We start from the raw sequence: 18,037 nt of genomic DNA, 5'->3' as shown, positions 1-18,037 counted from the left end.
GATAAAATTTACGACAGTGATATATTTATCGCGACGCGATTCGAGTGGAATGCGATGGCCTTGCGATTTCATGCACGTGGTTGAGCAGAGTGTAAATGATGGATGATCCATTGAATGAGTCTTAGGCAAATTGCGCACCAATTCAACATCGTCAAGATGAGTGCTCATGAATAAACGGATTAGTTAAGAGAGCCCTATAAAATGCTTTGAAAAATTAATTAATAGGGAAGTGCCACAATCGTTCGGTGGCCCGGGAAACTCGCTCCTCTTACAATGAGCGTGATTCCCAAACTATTTATTACAAATAAAGGTTTTGTTACACAAGTCGGACTAGGACTGTATTCGCAAGGGTTATCCTTTTTTGCATTAGTCAATACTGCGATTGGATGCATTTCACTAATAGCTATAAGTTCATGTATGTGGGATTGGATAAATATAAAAGCAAGAGGCGTTGAAATATGAATATTCAAGAATAGTCGAGTATAAGTAAAAAGTTGTTTTTCGGTTAGGTATAGGCATAAGAAATGTTTTGTATTATTATAGTATAAGAAATGTTTTCGTGTTATCTAGTATGAAGGGAATGAGAGCGTATGTGTGTCTGTATGTATTTAGCTTGGATGCAGGGAAGACAAAAGGAAGAAAGGATATAAGGTGAGGCATGGGCAGAGAGGTATGAGTTTGACGAGTTTGATGAGTTGATGAGTTGAGGAGCTTGATGAGTTTAACGAGTGTATTACGAGTGTAAAGAGTATCGACGAGTGTAAGAGTTAAAAGAGTAGAGTAAGAGTTTAAAGAGTAGAGTACCAATATCGGAGTAAAGAGTAAATTAGAGTATCAGTAGGATTAAAAAACTATTCCTACATGTATATAATTAAAAAAATCAAATGTATTCGTTATAATAATACTTCTCTAAAGATTTTATCTTCTTACTTTCATTACTTTTTTTATTTTTACAATCTTTACGAAGAAAAATTTTATATATATACATGTAACATTTACTTATGTATTTATTTAATTTATTTATTAAGATTTAATTTGATATAATGAGACGAAATAGAATAAAATTGTAAGTATCAATAATCTAAATTATTAATTTATTAATTCATTGTTTATGTGTTTCTTTAAATGTCATAATTAACGAAGATATCGTCGTACTTAGTTCTTCGTTGTCGTCGTTGTTTGTGTTCTTTCGTCTTCTTTCACACACAAAACTCTCCTCGTAATAACAATACTATATAACACGCTCTCTTATCCTCACATATTATATGAATAAAATATTTTATGTAATTAGGACAATTTACAATAGGAATGATTATTTATTTATACCTCGTTAGTTATTTATCAGAGTGTGATAAACGTTCTTTTAGTCTTTTTTCCCCAGAGATCAGTTATAAAAACTAATATCATGATTTAACCAGATTTGAGACCTTTGAATACGTATATCAATCTTTCTAAATAAACAAAAAAATCATTAAGACAACAAATATGGAATTATTGTATTATATTTAGAAGTATTTAAATATTCTACTTATTATTACTCTGACATATATTCATCAAGTTTACATTCCGGATTTTTCTGCAAATTTATATCATTTTTTAATAATTTAATGAAGTACACACCAGAAGTATCGCGGATTATCGAAAAAGATTACGATAAAATTTAAATGATTTTTAGTGGGGATATTATTTTAATATGAATTTTGCATCGGATATAGCGATTTTATTATTTTAAACTAAAGAAAGTAAACAAATGGAACGTCTTACACGGCAATCAGAAATAACATATTACACGGCTTTTGGAATTACGTCTTACACGTCTTGTAAACCAGGACGATCGGCCTACTCTCTCTCTCTCTCACTCTTGTCTTACTTTTTTTTGCTTGTATCCGTCGCAACGGCTTTACTGCTTGCCCCTCGTACCAACACACACTCACTCACGCACACACTCATTCATCTCCATCCCACTAACAAATCGCTGCACTGCTCATGCCGTTATTTATCGGCGGTGGCCTGACAAAAGTAAGTTTCTTATTCCGTCTCCACACTAAAAAAAATTATTAAATAATCCAAAGAAATCAGAAGAATAGTAAAAGGTATATTGATTACGATTAGATTGAAAAAACTTCGTTTTGCTATTGTAAATGCAATATGTTGATCAGTTTTAATTATTCGAGATATAATACACATAGTGTTTCTCATCTAATTGAAATGATAAATTAATGTGCTACAAAAATTTATATTTCATTGCACTTTCACACAAAAATTTTGCACAAATTTCTTAATATTGTAGCAACTATTCCCTTCTATCGATCATTGCAAATGTTTGACCTGTTATGTGATATTAAATACATATGTATTTGCAAAATAACTCTTTCGAATATGAATTCAAGAATCTATAAAAATGTAGTATTACCTATGCAATCTCTTCTTACAGAACCGAATGGTAAAAAACATTTAGGATCGTAATTGCCTGGTAAAAACCGATCGGGATTAAATATTAAAGGGTCCTTCCAATATTTATCGTTTCTATGAAGTGTAAATATAATAAGTATTAGATCACAATCTTTCAGTATTACCACATTCTCGTCCACTAAATAAATTAAATAAATACATATAATGAGTACATAAAATAATAATGCGAATGGTAAAAATATATACATGTAGTCATGCAGTATATGTAGGAATACCTTTCACATATTTTTGTAAAACTCGACCAAGGATAGGACCAGCAGGGAAGAGACGTAATGTCTCCTTGATAACACGCTCCAAATACTTCATTTTTTTAATATCTTGAAGTGTAATAAGAACATTTTGGGATCGCTTGAGCCGTACATTTGTACAACTCTTCGTATACTCGTTGCTGAAATCAGAAATGGAAAAATATAATAAAATTTTAGTATAAAAATATATTTTATTTTTACATACTATTCAAATGCCATTTGTGCATACTTGAATTTCCGGAAATGTCGCAAGCATTAAAAATAGAAAAGCAAGTGTTCCAGTTGTTGTTTCGCTTCCCTGAAAAGTAATAATAATTATATTTCACGTTTACTCGATTCAAAAAATTGTATTTAATCTAAAATTAAAAAAACTTACTGCAAAAACCAATGTTTTAATTTCATCATGAATGTCTTGTTCCGAATATACTCCTGTCTCATAAAATGATTTCAATAGCAAATCAAGAAATGTACTTGTATTTAGTCCTTTATTCAGAAAAATATATAATTTTATTTAACATTGTTATAAAAGTTTTCTATTCATAAATGGATCAACAAAAGAACTTGTTTTTAAACTGTTCTACCTACTTTCATCTGACACTTCCAATTCTGGAGTAATTTTATCTTTTTGCATTGACTCTTTTTTTTCCCGCATAATCTTGACGAATGAAAGTTATATACATTATAATAGGTGATTTTGTTTAGCAATAGAATATTCAGATAAGATTATAATATAAAATAAGAATAATCTTTTATTTATACCTCTTCGTGATTTTATTAATGGGAGATAAAAGTTTCTGTAATCTCTTTCCCAGAGATGAACTGTTAAAAATAATATTAGGATGTAACCAGACTTTGACGATCCTTTAAAAGCTATCCATGATTCTGAATAAGTATAAATTTCAATAAAGGAAAACAAATATGAAATAATATTGCATTATATTATAAATATTAAAATATTCTTTTATTTTATTACTCTGACATATATTCATCAAGTTTGCATTCGGGATTGTTCTGCAAATCAAGATCACGACCTAAAAAGCTATCTGTCAGTACAAAAAAAAACATATTTTAATTAACTTACTTATATTTACACAAATAATTTAAACATTTAAGAATTTCAAAAGCTTACCATATATTATATCTAAAGTACATAGATGTACATAATGCATGATATCTACATTTTCTCCGTTAGTAGTTTCTAAAATTCTTGCTAGTCTGTTTGAATTTTTTAATATCGAGTCTATATAGGTTGAATGAAATTTTTCTTTGAATACTGGACTTAAGATTTTTCGATGAATTTCCCAATTTGATGCTTGAAATAAAAGAATATTTCTTACTTAAATTTCTTACGTTGTTTCTCTTTTATATATTCATCAGTTAAAAATTAGGAAAAAAAAAATTCATTTTATACGTATATATTTTTGAGAGACTATAAACAGTATATGTTCAGATAAAGAAAAGTACTACTTTTACCAGAAATCCTCTGTAAAACATTTAAAAATATTCTTTTGGATTATTATATATATATTATAAAACATTTAAACATGTTGATTACCTGGAACAGTGAACAACCCATTACCCAGAACAGGTTTGAAAAATTCATATGTCAGATTTTTCTCATAACTGTTAGACCTTTTTGTTATAATCTAAAAAGAAAACAAAAAATTCAACAAAAAAAAAGCTAAGAATAACATAAATTAAACTCGCGTTTCCTCATTAAACGTCATTACGGTAAACTGATGAATTTTACCTCAATACATTTAGGATCATCAAATAATATAAATAATTTTGGACCTATCCAGAATCGCCATGGCGATGTATATTTGGTAGATAGTTTTAACATTTTATTGGTAACATCTAAAATAAATATCTTTAAAAGCGTTAACATAAGTATAGATATGACAAATATGAAATACAATCATACCTTCCATGTCCCCAAGAAGCAAATATATGTTTCCAATGAGAGGAAAAGCTTTTGGTCCCGAGAATCCTTTGACCATATTAATTTCAAAAAATTTATTTAATAAATATTTAATTATATAGTACAATATAATTGTTATTGCTGTTTTAGCAATAAGTGTATCGATATACTCCATGATGAATAAAGCAAACTAAAAATTACAGAAGAAGTAAAATTTGTTTAAATATAACACTAGGACCAACATTCGTAACTTTGGATCGAATATTTTGTAAGAACTGTGCATAAAATTTTAGTACACTTCGCGTCTTAACAATAAGTGGCAATGTATAAGCAAACGGAAAGCCTATTTATATAAGACTGGGAACATAATTTATCCAAACGTCAAAGACTGCCTGTAAGAATACTAATTTGCATATACATATGACAATGTACATGCAAATATGAGATTCCAAGATTAGAGAAAAAAAATAAATAGAATATAAATCATCTATTTTTAAACAAATCTTGTTTCCTTCCCTTTTTTTATTTAATTTCGTATTATACTTATAAAAAACTACGAGGTAATCAAGAAAATCTATCGAATAGCAAGAAGTATATTGAATATGATCAGATTAAAATAACTTCGTTTTGCATCGTTGTATAAGATTGAGGATTAGTTTTTGTTATTCGAGATGTAACACATAGTTTTTCCTATCTTATGAAATAATACAGTAATATTGTAGAGACATTTTTACATCTGTTCGCACCTCAGCATTATTTAAAGAATGCGTCAAAGTTTTTCTTGGATATATTAGCGTTTTCTCGGAGTTTTGTCAGAATGAATCGAATATTTAGCTCCCAGCAACTTTTACACGAATATATATATATATATATATATATCTACCAGTACAGATGCGATTGAATTGATATTTATCGTTTTCTATAATGTCCCTTGCGATAATCGAGAAATAATGGGAGAGTACTTCTCGGTGGAGACACATTTGAATACAGATCCTTTTTATTTATCCCAATCTTATTCGCAAATTCCTAAACTTTTAATTCACATACGATAACGTCAAATTATTTATTATATTCAAACAAAATAATACTGATTTATATCGACTAAAAAAAACTAGTTGATATATTTATATTTTATGACGTACGATTATTTTCACGATCCATGCATGATATTTTGATATTAAAAATACTGGTTTTTATATTAGGCAAGGATAGTTATATTCAAGAATAGAAAAGAATCATAATTTTTTGTAATGTTATTACACTTGTGTCTGTGATATACTCCGTAAGAATTCGTATATGCTTACGAGGAAAGAATACTTTTATCTCTAATCGTATTTTATTCTTTCTTTTCTCTTTTCCCTCATTATTACAATTGCTCTGTTTAGATGTTGATAATAATAAAAATTATGCTAATGATGTTGATAATAATAAAAATTATGCTAATGATGTTGATTATACAATTCTACATAGTAGACGTAAATAACGTATAAATTTCAATTTATCCACACACACATAATATCATGTTTAGGCTAGACATAAACGTCGTGTTATTACTTTACCATGATGGTCTATTCTCCAAATAAATAATTATTCCTCGAATGAAAGATACTCAATAACTTTTAGATAAAAATGTAACGTGATTTGCTTCTATCGATAAGCAGAAATTCTTTGCAAAGTTACAGGTTTTTACTAAACGAACTTTGAAACGGCATTCGATTCGTGCGCGCGCGGATGTATAGATAAAAGTAAGAAAGAAAGAGTATGTAATTAAAAACAATAACGCAAGGCCGTGTATCGTTTGTACGTACATAAGAAAAATAAGTAATAGGAGAGAGGGGGTGGTTATTTATGATAAAAGGGGGTAGACGATACGACGAAAAATAACGTGTGGAAAGAGAGAGATAGAGATAGTAATGGAGGGGGTGTAAGATGGAAATGGTACAAGCAGAATTACTTTACTCAGGAAGAAAGGAAGGAAGGAAGTTATGTGTAAATTTCAGTCTAATTATAAGTAAAACCGCGCGAAATACCACAAACAATGTGACAACTTTTTGTAATGAGTGCCTTCATAAGCGATAATTATGCATTCATTTTTTTAAGAAAATTCATCGCTATATGAAAATATAAGACAAGTATAGGACATACTTTCTATTTCGTATATTCACTTTTGTACGTAGCTTTTATTTCAATTATTCAAAATAAAATAAAATCAATTTATTATACGCATTCATTCTATTTTTATTTAAGGGGGAAGAAAAGTGTAAGACGGCGTTTTTACTGTGATTATCGTGAATTTTTTTTACACATATGGAATTCTTATTGATATCGTAAGATCATTTTAAACATATATTTGAGAATATATTCTGAAATTTTCAAAGATTTTCCTCGAAAAGTAACGGAGATATCAGCTGCAGCCCATTGTAGGTCACTATCCGACTTAGCAGTTTGTGTACAACTTGGAGGCTGTAATTTTTATTTTAAATTAATCGCACAGAGAACTTTCTTTTTGAAGTGAAACTTCTTTGCACGCATGAGGGTACAATTTTTACGGATGAAACGCAATAATATTAATATTAGTGACAAGAAAATGTGAGACGTTTTTGTCCGAGAAGAGTGAGAGAGCGAGAGATTGAGACCGATTGAGAAAGAGTGTGAAAGGGCGAACGTAGCATGGAGCGAGAGTAGGGAGCAAGCAAGTGAGAAAGATCGAGAGAGAGAGAGAGTGAGATAGAGCGAACATCGCATCACGCACAGTGCCATGGAGCAAGAGATGGGAGAGAGCGAGTGAGAGAGAGCGAGAGAGAAAAGGAGATCGAGAAAAAAACACGCTATTGGTTAATGTATTCGTTTAGTAGTTAAATATTAGAACTTTAGATGGCAATTCTGTCGCATAACGTCTTGTACTAAAGCAAAAGCAGATCTTTTTTATTTTTTTATATTGTCATTAGTATATATACAATGTGTAAACATTGAGTTAAATTTATAAATAAAAATTTTGTGATAAATTTGTAAATCGTCCTATACTAAGCAGTTGCTCAGAGTAAGTAATATATTTGTTATCTTTTTGTTAATTTACAATTTTTTATGTAATTAAATTTTTTCAATTAACTTTCTAGAAGAATAATTTACTTTACAGTTAAATAATAATCCAAACATACCAACTACAAATTAAGGAACGACAATAGATGCTATTTTTACAAGATATTTAGATAATGTTGAAACACGAACTTATATTTTGCATATTTTAGTTATCGTAATGCTTTGGTCACAACAATTCCAATAGAAATCGCATCAATTAATGTAAATATCGAAGAAATAAATTAAAAATATTAAATTTATAATTTGTATTAATTTTCGCGCACACTTTTATTATTCTAATTACAATTAAATTCATTAAGTTCCTTACATACCTTCCTTTTTCCCTCCCTCTAAGCCTCGGAAATCTAAAGCTTTAGATTAGTATAAATATAAACGAGATTTAAAAGTTAGTTTGCCAAAGAAGTTTCACTTCTGACATGTGTACTTTGTACGCACACACTTTTTTTATATGTGTCTCTTATACGTGAACTTCATTTTCCGTAAAAAAAAACTGAAAATAAGTATTTTTAGAAGGGTATGAACATAAAGCATGATTTTTTCCATTTTTCCTACTTTTTTTAGAATAAAAAAATACTTTGAACAAAGATATTGTTAAGATTTTAGTTCAAACAGAGCGCGTTTATATGAAAAAGTTATATACCAAATTTCAAAATGATCAGTGGGAAACTTTTTAGCTAGAATGTACACAAATTGGAAAAAGTTGTTTCGAGAGAAACGCGTTTGAAAAAAAACTCGACCGCTCCGTATTATTACATAAAACGTGCTCCGACATTTGAATGAAGGATGCTCACATAATCGCTTATAACTTTTGAACGAATTGGAATTTTTACTTGAAAGTTTATTTTTGAATAGTTTTACAAGCGATTTATAAAACAACACAGGTGTATGTACTTATATACGAACGTAAGAAGTTATACTTCTTTGGCGTATAACAAAATGTGACGTCTTGCTACGAACATAATATTCTTTCTAATATTCAATCTCTCTTAGTACTTTTCCACTACGTAGCATACCGGGAAGACTCCTCCCTACTTCTGGCATCTATTCGACCTATTTGTCCTCTACGGCGGTACACGCGCCTTCCAAAAGTGAAATCCCTACGTATGCCTAGACGTACATCCGCTATGCGTTAGAATAAGAAGGACGGATGAGCGTTAGAGAAACGTTAAATCTATCAGCAGAAACTAAATATCTGCGACGGAATAAAGTTAGAAACCGTAGGTGCCAGAGCGATCAAAAATATATATTAAATCATATTAATTACTGCAACTGCATGATATGGCAAATGCAGACTCCGCATATACGACTTCTTGAAATGCTCATGGAACTGATTATGACAGCGCAATGCGCTCGTGGGAATAGGTGCAAGTAAACTCCCATCAGGGATAATGTTAGTACATATAAGAAGCTCTTTTTCAGCCCTGCGTAGTTTTTTCTCTTAATAGTTACAGTCACAATTATCAGTTAACAGTTTTAGGTTTATTCATAATTTTAAGTATTCATCATTTGCTTTTTCTTGCTTGTCATTATAATTAAGTAATCGTCTTTTTATGTAAACGTTATAAAGTTATTACTGTTCCAATTTGTAAATCCCTTCATAAAAGGTGTTCATCATTGTGCTAAAGTTATTATTTCACGAGAATGAGCTAACTCCGGAAGTTGCCAAACAATTTTTTTATGCGATATCGGAGAAATATCGATTTCTACTTTCACTCGCACTTGCATTCAAGGCCGAGAGGCCCAAAGATTGATCAAGATCCTTCGTTCGTGTATTAGTACACACGAACGCTAGCACGCAAGTAGCCCTCTCGCGTGTAAAAACCGATGGAGAGGCGGGACTTGCTTCCCCACTCTTACAATTACTTTTACCATCTTTCTCTCGCTTATTTTTGCACATACGAAAATAAACCGTAGAACATTTTTTATTCTCAACAACTTTTGTTTGAAACTTTTCTCGATTTAATGCCTAGATTCAAAGATAAAGCCATCTTTTATCCTTTTTAACCCTTTTCCTTAAAAACGCGCTTTCCGATTGCAAAAAATTAGCACTATTCGATTTACCGTCGTCGAGTTACCCTTAGATCAAATTTTCGAATTCCAGCCTAAAATTAACGAAATTTTGCCCTTTTTGACTGGCCTAGACGCAATCAGGCCCGGGTTTGAAGTTAATGGCGAAATACTTTAGCCCAAATCGCATTACAAAAACATTGCGCAATAACCGATACGTAGTGGAAAGAGTAGGGAATCATAAAGGCCCTCAGCAAACGACCACGGTGGTCGATTTCATGAAGCCATGGGTAGAACCGAATTCCGACGAAACCGACGAAGAAAGTGATAGTGTTAAAGACATATCCAAGAGAAGCATCTAAAAATTGTTGTTAAGACTTGTAGTTAAGACGCGAAGTGTACTAGAGTTTTATGCATTGTTCTTAAAAAATATTCTTTCCAAAGTTACGAGAGGTGGTCCTAGTGTTATATTTAAACATATTTTACTTCTTCTGTAATTTTTAGTTTGCTTAATTCATCATGGAGTATATCGATACACTTATTGCTAAAACAGCAATAACAATTATATTATACTATATAATTAAATATTTAATAAATAAGTTTTTTGAATTTAATATGGTCAAAGGATTCTCGGGACCAAAAGCTTTTCCTCTCATTGGAAACATATATTTGCTTCTTGGGGACATGGAAGGTATGATTGTATTTCATATTTGTCATATCTATACTTATGTTAACGCTGTTAAAGATATTTATTTTAGATGTTACCAATAAAATGTTAAAACTATCTACCGAATATGCATCACCATGGCGATTCTGGATAGGTCCAAAATTATTTATAATATTTGATGATCCTAAATATATTGAGGTAAAATTCATCAGATTTACCGTAATGCCGTTTATTGAGTAAACGCGAGTTTAATTTATGTTATTCTTTGCTTTTTATTTTTGTTTAATTTTTTGTTTTCTTTTTAGATTATAACAAAAAGGTCTAACAGTTATGAGAAAAATCTGATATATGATTTTTTCAAACCGGCTCTGGGTAATGGGTTGTTTACTATTAAAGGTAATCAACACGTTCATATGTTATAATATATATATAATAATCCAAAAGAATATTTTAAATGTCTTAAAAAGGAATACTGGTAAAAGTAGTACTTTTCTTTATCTGAACATATACTGTTTATAGTCTCTCAAAAATATATACGTATAAAATGAATTTTTTTTTTCCTAATTTTTAACTGATGATATATAAAAGAGAAATCTCTTTAACTGATGAATATATAAAAGAGAAACAACGTAAGAAATTTAAGTAAGAAATATTCTTTTATTTCAAGCATCAAATTGGGAAATTCATCGAAAAATCTTAAGTCCAGTATTCAAAGAAAAATTTCATTCAACCTATATAGACTCGATATTAAAAAATTCAAACAGACTAGCAAGAATTTTAGAAACTACTAACGGAGAAAATGTAGATATCATGCATTATGTACATCTATGTACTTTAGATATAATATATGGTAAGCTTTTGAAATTCTTAAATGTTTAAATTATTTGTATAAATATAAGTAAGTTAATTAAAATATGTTTTTTTTTGTACTGACAGATAGCTTTTTAGGTCGTGATCTTGATTTGCAGAACAATCCCGAATGCAAACTTGATGAATATATGTCAGAGTAATAATATAAAAAGAATATTTTAATATTTATAATATAATGCAATTTTATTTCATATTTGTTTTCTCTTATTGAAATTTATACTTATTCAGAATCATGGATATTGCTTTTCAAAGGATCGTCAAAGTCTGGTTACATCCTAATATTATTTTTAACAATTCATCTCTGGGAAAGAGATTACAGAAACTTTTATCTCCCATTAATAAAATCACGAACGAGGTATAAATAAGAAGATTATTCTTATTTTATATTATTTAATCTTATCTGAATATTTATTGCTAAAACAAAATCACCTATTACTAATGTATATAACTTTCATTCGTCAAGATTATGCGGGAAAAAAAAGAGTCAATGCAAAAAGATAAAATTACTCCAGAATTGGAAGTTTCAGATGAAAGTAGGTAGAACAGTTTAAAAACAAGTTCTATTGTTGATCCATTTATGAGTAGAAAACTTTTATAACAATGTTAAATAATAAATTATATATTTTTCTGAATAAAGGACTAAATACAAGTACATTTCTTGATTTGCTATTGAAATCATTTTATGAGACAGGAGTATATTCGGAACAAGACATTCATGATGAAATTAATACATTGGTTTTTGCAGTAAGTTTTTTTAATTTTAGATTAAATACAATTTTTTGAATCGAGTAAACGAGAAATATAATTAGTATTACTTTTCAGGGAAGCGAAACAGCAACTGGAACACTTGCTTTTCTATTTTTAATGCTTGCCACATTTCCGAAAGTTCAAGTATGCACAGATAGCATTTAAATAGTATTTAAAAAATCAAATATATTTTTATATTAACATTTTATTATATTTTTCTCTTTATTATATTTCTTTCTTTATTATATATTTCTGATTGCAGCAACGAGTATACGAAGAGTTGTACCAAATGTACGGCTCAAGCGATCCCCAAAATGTTCCTATTACACTTCAAGATATTAAAAAATTGAAGTATTTGGAGCGTGTTATCAAGGAGACATTACGTCTCTTCCCTGCTGGTCCTATCATTGGTCGAGTTTTACAAAAAGATGTGAAAGGTATTCCTACATATACTACATGACTACATGTATATATTTTTTACCATTCGCATTATTACTTTATGTACTAATTATATGTGTTTATTTATTTTATTTAGTGGACGAGAATGTGGTAATACCGAAAGATTGTGCTCTAATGCTTACTATATTTACACTTCATAGAAACGATAAATATTGGAAGGACCCTTTAACATTTAATCCCGATCGGTTTTTACCAGGCAATTACGATCCCAAATGTTTTTTACCATTCGGTTCTGGAAGAAGAGATTGCATAGGTAATACCACATTTTTATAGATTCTTGAATTCATATTCGAAAGAGTTATTTTGCAAAATACATATGTATTTAATATCACATTAACAGGTCAAACATTTGCAATGATCGATATGAAGGGAATAGTTGCTACAATATTAAGAAAATTTGTTGTACAAATAGATAATCCAGTAATAGTTAAAGATATTAACCTAAAATACAACGTTACTTTGAAACCAGCGAAACCTATATTATTGAGATTTTACAAAAGATAATACCTGACATTCATGTCAATACTCTGTTCCAAAGTGCAACAGGAATATTTGTGGGCAGACACCTCTCGACGTAACACGGCTCAACTATCTAAAATAAGATATAAAAATTATAAACTGACGTCTACGTTTTCATAGGTTGTGCCTTGTTCGTAGCCCCTACATAACGGCAAACTTGATAGCTGACGACTAGGAGAGGCTAACGAATTCGAAACTAGAAAATAAGAGCAAGCGAGTCGTCGAGTAGGCAAAAATTGCGATAGCAATTTCTAACATTGTTGCCAAAAATGGAAATCTCCTCGCCATAGAGGAAAAGATCGACACTCTTTCGCCAACTCTCCGATAGCTACGTTCAATAAAATCTTTTATTGCTTTTATTTTATTTAACATATATATATTAGTAATATCTTTTTATTTTATTGCTTTACTTGTTAACTTTATATTTCTTTATTTGTTAGAAGCGATATCGTTCAATGTTTTAATATTAGAGTATCTATTACCCTACTCTATATTCGACTTTTGTTCATAATATTCTTTATTTTACTTCTTAATTTTACTTTTGTATTACATTGCATTGTATAGATTTTATTGCTTCTATTACGTCCTTATTATTATAATTAATCGTATGTATTTTAACTTACTATTCTTTAATATACCACTTCTTATTAAAGTTATATTTATTTTGGCGCGGTTGGGAAAAAATGTATAGATTGAATTTTTACAATGCGTGCGCATCCCGACCAAAATAAACTTCCGAAAGCGATCAATGTCTACCGGTTTTTACAATGCGCTGGCAAAGAGATTTCAAATTTACAGCATGAAATAATTCGATTTATCTTCCTTACATTTAATGTGGACTGATATCTATATTCTGATATTTTTTCAATACTAAATAACGTGCGTGGATTGACAAGGATTTTCTTTAGGATTTCGTGTGGCACTCAACGTTTTAACGATCTATGTATGATCCATAAATATTCTAGAATCTTAGCATATATTCGAAATACGCGCCTCAATTATTTTGAAAATATCGTAGGGAGAATATTCTTTCTTTGTGAGAATATTGAGAATATCAAAATGTTATCGCGCCTCCCTCTCTTCAAACCGTTGCTAAGCACACCATGCTGGGTCCATTCACAAAGATACTCGTTCTTTTCTTCCACTGGTTTATTATAATTATTTCATATGGTGGTGATTGATATTAAAAAAACTGTGAATATTTTCAAAAATATCTGGAAACACATTGACTATTTGATAATATTAGTAATAAAAGTCTTTTTTGAGGTTAACGAAGGTATGTTTCTTATTTTTTAGTTTTAATTCGTTTTATTTCTCCTCTATAGTGATCATCGAATTAGGTTGAAAATGTATAAACTGGATAATACACTGTGCGATTTTTTTTACGCCTTAACAATATAAAGCTAACTCATTTTTGAAAAGATAAGGTTGCGTTTTATTTTATGTTATCGTTACTATTTCTTTTAACTGAAAAAAACCTAAAAAAATAAATAATATCTGTTAGAAAAATTAAAAGGAAAATAAACGGATGCTATACGAGTGTATGTGCTACAAAAGATTGAGATAAATAAAAAAAATAATATGTAATCAAATGTGTCTCAAGCGAAAAGTAAACTCCCATTATTTCTTGATTATCGCAATCGACAATATCGAAAAGAAATTTTCAATTCCATCTGGCCTGCGCGGAGTAATAAATATATAAATTTGTGTGAAAGATGTTAGGAGCGTAATATTCGCTTCATTCCGGCAAAACTCTGAAAAAACGCTGATGTTTCTCTGACGCAAACTCGATGCAATCTCGAAAAAACGCTGATGTGCGATTAGATGTAAATTTTTCTAGCACATTAATTTATCATATTAATAAGATAGGAATTCTTCGTTCAATAGTTAGTAAATACGGACGTGCTTATCTACTGCTCCCGAAAATATAAGTATTTAAATAATAAATACGTTGAGATACACAGTATAACATAAGTTAGGTTTACATGGCAACTTCAAGAGTCAAGTGACCAGTGTTGTAGCGAGGTAACACTGCACCCACGCGGGTAACCGCATGTTTAATCCTATGGCAAAAAAGCTTTGACCATGAAAATTAATAACATCCCACCTCTTAAAATAGTTAATAAGGAGAGCAGGTATATTATTAGAATAAAAGCTAATATCGAAATAGGTCAACCATCGATGGAAACAAAACAATCCTCTAAACTTGCTCGTACAGAAATGAGAATAATCAAAATAGATAATAGAAACTCGTGTATGGAAAGTGATATGGATACAGACTCCGAAGATTCGCAAATCTAGATTCCCGCTTACATAGTTCAAAAAAGCGCAAGATGGTGAACCAAAAAACAGTAATAATAACTCTTCCGCATTATTACCTACAAAATGGCTTCAAAACATACCCATAAGCAACTCTTATGATCTACTCGTCCAGTCAACAAAACCAAAAAATACTACTGAAAAATTGGGAGGTAAAAATGCAGTAAAACCACCACCAATATAAATTGACGCGGAAATCATCGACCCTCTGATCGAGTTATTGAATTAGACAGCTGAACAAAATAGCTATGTAATAAAACAACTTATAGAGAACAAAGTTAAAGTTCAAACTACTCCATCAGATACGATCAGAAAGGTAATAAATGCACTAAAAACTTAAAACTTGGATACCACAAGTATCAAGAAAAAAACGAGAAGAGCTATAAAATCGTAATTGAAGGACTTCATTCCAAGTCAAATACAGTTAAAATAACAAATGAATTACACAAACTTGGTCACAAGGTAAGATGAATAAATAATATATCAAAATTCAATACCAAACAGCCGCTACCTTTATTTTTTATCGAACAGGCTCCTCAGAATAATAAAAAAAACATATACGACATTAATACCCTGCTTAATACAATAATTAAAGTCGAACCACTAAAACTAAAAGAGAAATACGTCAATGCAGACGATGCCAAGCTTATGGAAACACAAAAAATTATTGCAACAGAAATCCTGCCTGTTTAAAATGTGCAAAAAAACATTTAACAACACTCTGTCCTCAAGAGGGCAAAATCGAAAACCTCATATGTGTAAACTGCAACGGTAATCACCCAGCAAATTATAAAGGATGTCAGACGAAAAAACTACTACAACAAAAATTGTTTTCAACGTTAAGAAAAAAAGTATTGGTAAAACCTATTCTAGACGATACTTACAAGGAAATTCCTTACTATAAACAAAACAAAAATGCACAACAGAGATAAAGTACCAATATATGAACACACTGAATCAAGAAGAAGCTACGCTAAAGTGACCAAACGAGCACACACACATAAAAAAGACTTTAACACTGATGAGACATCGAACATTAAAGAATTATTAAAGCAATCAATTAAAACTACCGAAATCAAAACACTCACGATAATAGAGTAAAATTCTCTCTTCACACAACAAACGCAACAAATTACCACAATGCTATACGCCCGAACGTTCTTAGAAGTTTCATTTACATTATTCAGCGCCTGGCGATAGGCAATACTTTCGTACTTTTGTGTAATAAGTGGCAATCGACTAATAGAAGCTTTTAAAAGAAATTACCGTGCGCATTCGATACATTTTTTCAAAATTTATGAACGTTTATGAATATCTATGATTCCTCTATTTGTAAAACAATAGTCTTGTTGGAGCTCTCTTTAGGGAGGAGATACAGTTAGAGGAGTGAAATTTGTAATAATTGTTTTTTATAATAATTAAGTTTGCTTTATAAAACTGATTAAACAGAGTTTTATATTATGATTCAACTTAACTTCTACAATATTTCAAAAATAAATATTAATTATTATATAAAAATATCGCCATCTTTGTTAGACTCCGTTTCGCAAGGAGTGCTTTGCGGTGACATCAGAACATCTTACTGGATCATCAAAAAAAAAAAAAAATATAAATTATTAGTTTTATAATAAATCTAGTTCTTTTTTAAAGGTGTTTTTTTTGAAAATTAATAAAATGACGGTTTTTGTTATTGTTTTGATTTTCGGCAGAAAAATTGAGTCTATTGTAAAAATAAATTGAAGTTTTTCATCTAAATGAAAATCCTTCGATGAAGAATCAGTTTTTAGTGCTATTAATAAAGAGTCAAAATTTCATTAAAATCCATCGAGTTGTTATTGAATTATAGTGGTCACCAACTTGACAAACATAGTTTGGAGAAAAAGGCATTTAAAGATTTTTGATGTGGATACGGTATTATATTTTCGTAACATTTGGCGCTATATGGATGAAGCTAAACTTTTTTTATCTATTTTGATCCGCTGAATTCAAATTTCACCATTTTTTGGCGAAAAGTGAAACATTCAATTCTTTATAGCCGATTGTTTAAACAAGTTTTCAAAAAGTTATAGTTTATCGAGATGAATTATTTTCTTTTCATATTTTGGACAATTGCACAACGAAAGTATTCTATAAAAAATCTTGCTAAAGCTTATAGTTTTTGAATCATAAATTTTTGAAAATTTCTAGAAAAGTTTTCCTATCTTACACTTAATTTATGTACTTATAGAAATACTAATTAAATAATTACTTACATTATTATATACAAGAAATGTTATCGTTAATACAATCATCACGTGATATTACAATTTTAAATCTCGAACCACGTGTGCTTACTGTCTGAAATTTCACATCCACATTACACTATTTTCCTATTGCAAGATTCGAAATGGTCGTAATACAGAAACAAAGTTTATTATTTTATATTCAACACAACTATCTTCAGGTACATCATCTTCTATGTCACATTTTAATTTTTTAGCTAATGAACTTGTAACACTTTCCACATTTTCGCTGTTTTCGAATTGAAAACACTTTTTGTTGTTTCCACAAGACTATTCATAAAATATAATAGGCGTATCGAAAACGGTTGCTTGCTCCTTCTGTCCGCTACCTATCAATTGTAGAATGTCTCGGAAACTATTCATCGGATTACCTTCAAATTTTCAGAGAATATTTTTGAAACGTACTTTAAGAAAATGTAAAAAAAAC

General features: G+C 29.9%; 3 protein-coding genes across 3 annotated transcripts; 1 reads left to right on the top strand and 2 right to left on the bottom strand.

Annotated features, from left to right (window-relative positions):
• Window positions 1–2,293: 2,293 nt before the first annotated feature.
• LOC122523800 (cytochrome P450 4C1-like) lies at window positions 2,294–2,939 on the bottom strand. Its single transcript, XM_043645675.1, has 4 exons — window positions 2,926–2,939; window positions 2,688–2,860; window positions 2,414–2,590; window positions 2,294–2,328 (listed from the first exon to the last, which is right to left on the bottom strand). Exons 1-4 carry the CDS (start codon window positions 2,937–2,939, stop codon window positions 2,294–2,296), a joined length of 399 nt encoding a protein of 132 aa, XP_043501610.1.
• A 750-nt stretch (window positions 2,940–3,689) lies between these two features.
• On the bottom strand, window positions 3,690–4,933 carry LOC122523801 (cytochrome P450 4g15-like). The gene is made up of 5 exons (XM_043645676.1): window positions 4,645–4,933; window positions 4,471–4,577; window positions 4,276–4,366; window positions 3,850–4,032; window positions 3,690–3,763 (listed from the first exon to the last, which is right to left on the bottom strand). The coding sequence occupies exons 1-5, from the start codon at window positions 4,814–4,816 to the stop codon at window positions 3,690–3,692; spliced, it is 627 nt and encodes a 208-aa protein (XP_043501611.1). The 5' UTR covers window positions 4,817–4,933.
• Window positions 4,934–10,725: 5,792 nt separating this feature from the next.
• LOC122523799 (cytochrome P450 4C1-like) lies at window positions 10,726–12,994 on the top strand. Its single transcript, XM_043645674.1, has 10 exons — window positions 10,726–10,810; window positions 11,082–11,264; window positions 11,351–11,420; window positions 11,513–11,639; window positions 11,748–11,817; window positions 11,922–12,028; window positions 12,107–12,175; window positions 12,294–12,468; window positions 12,567–12,743; window positions 12,831–12,994. Exons 2-10 carry the CDS (start codon window positions 11,225–11,227, stop codon window positions 12,992–12,994), a joined length of 999 nt encoding a protein of 332 aa, XP_043501609.1. The 5' UTR covers window positions 10,726–10,810; window positions 11,082–11,224.
• Window positions 12,995–18,037: the final 5,043 nt, after the last annotated feature.

This window comes from Polistes fuscatus, unplaced genomic scaffold (genome assembly GCF_010416935.1).
Source record: "Polistes fuscatus isolate 324 unplaced genomic scaffold, CU_Pfus_HIC Scaffold66, whole genome shotgun sequence".
In the NCBI taxonomy this organism is placed as follows: Eukaryota; Metazoa; Arthropoda; class Insecta; order Hymenoptera; family Vespidae; genus Polistes; species Polistes fuscatus.
This window is presented reverse-complemented; position numbering and strand designations above follow the sequence as displayed.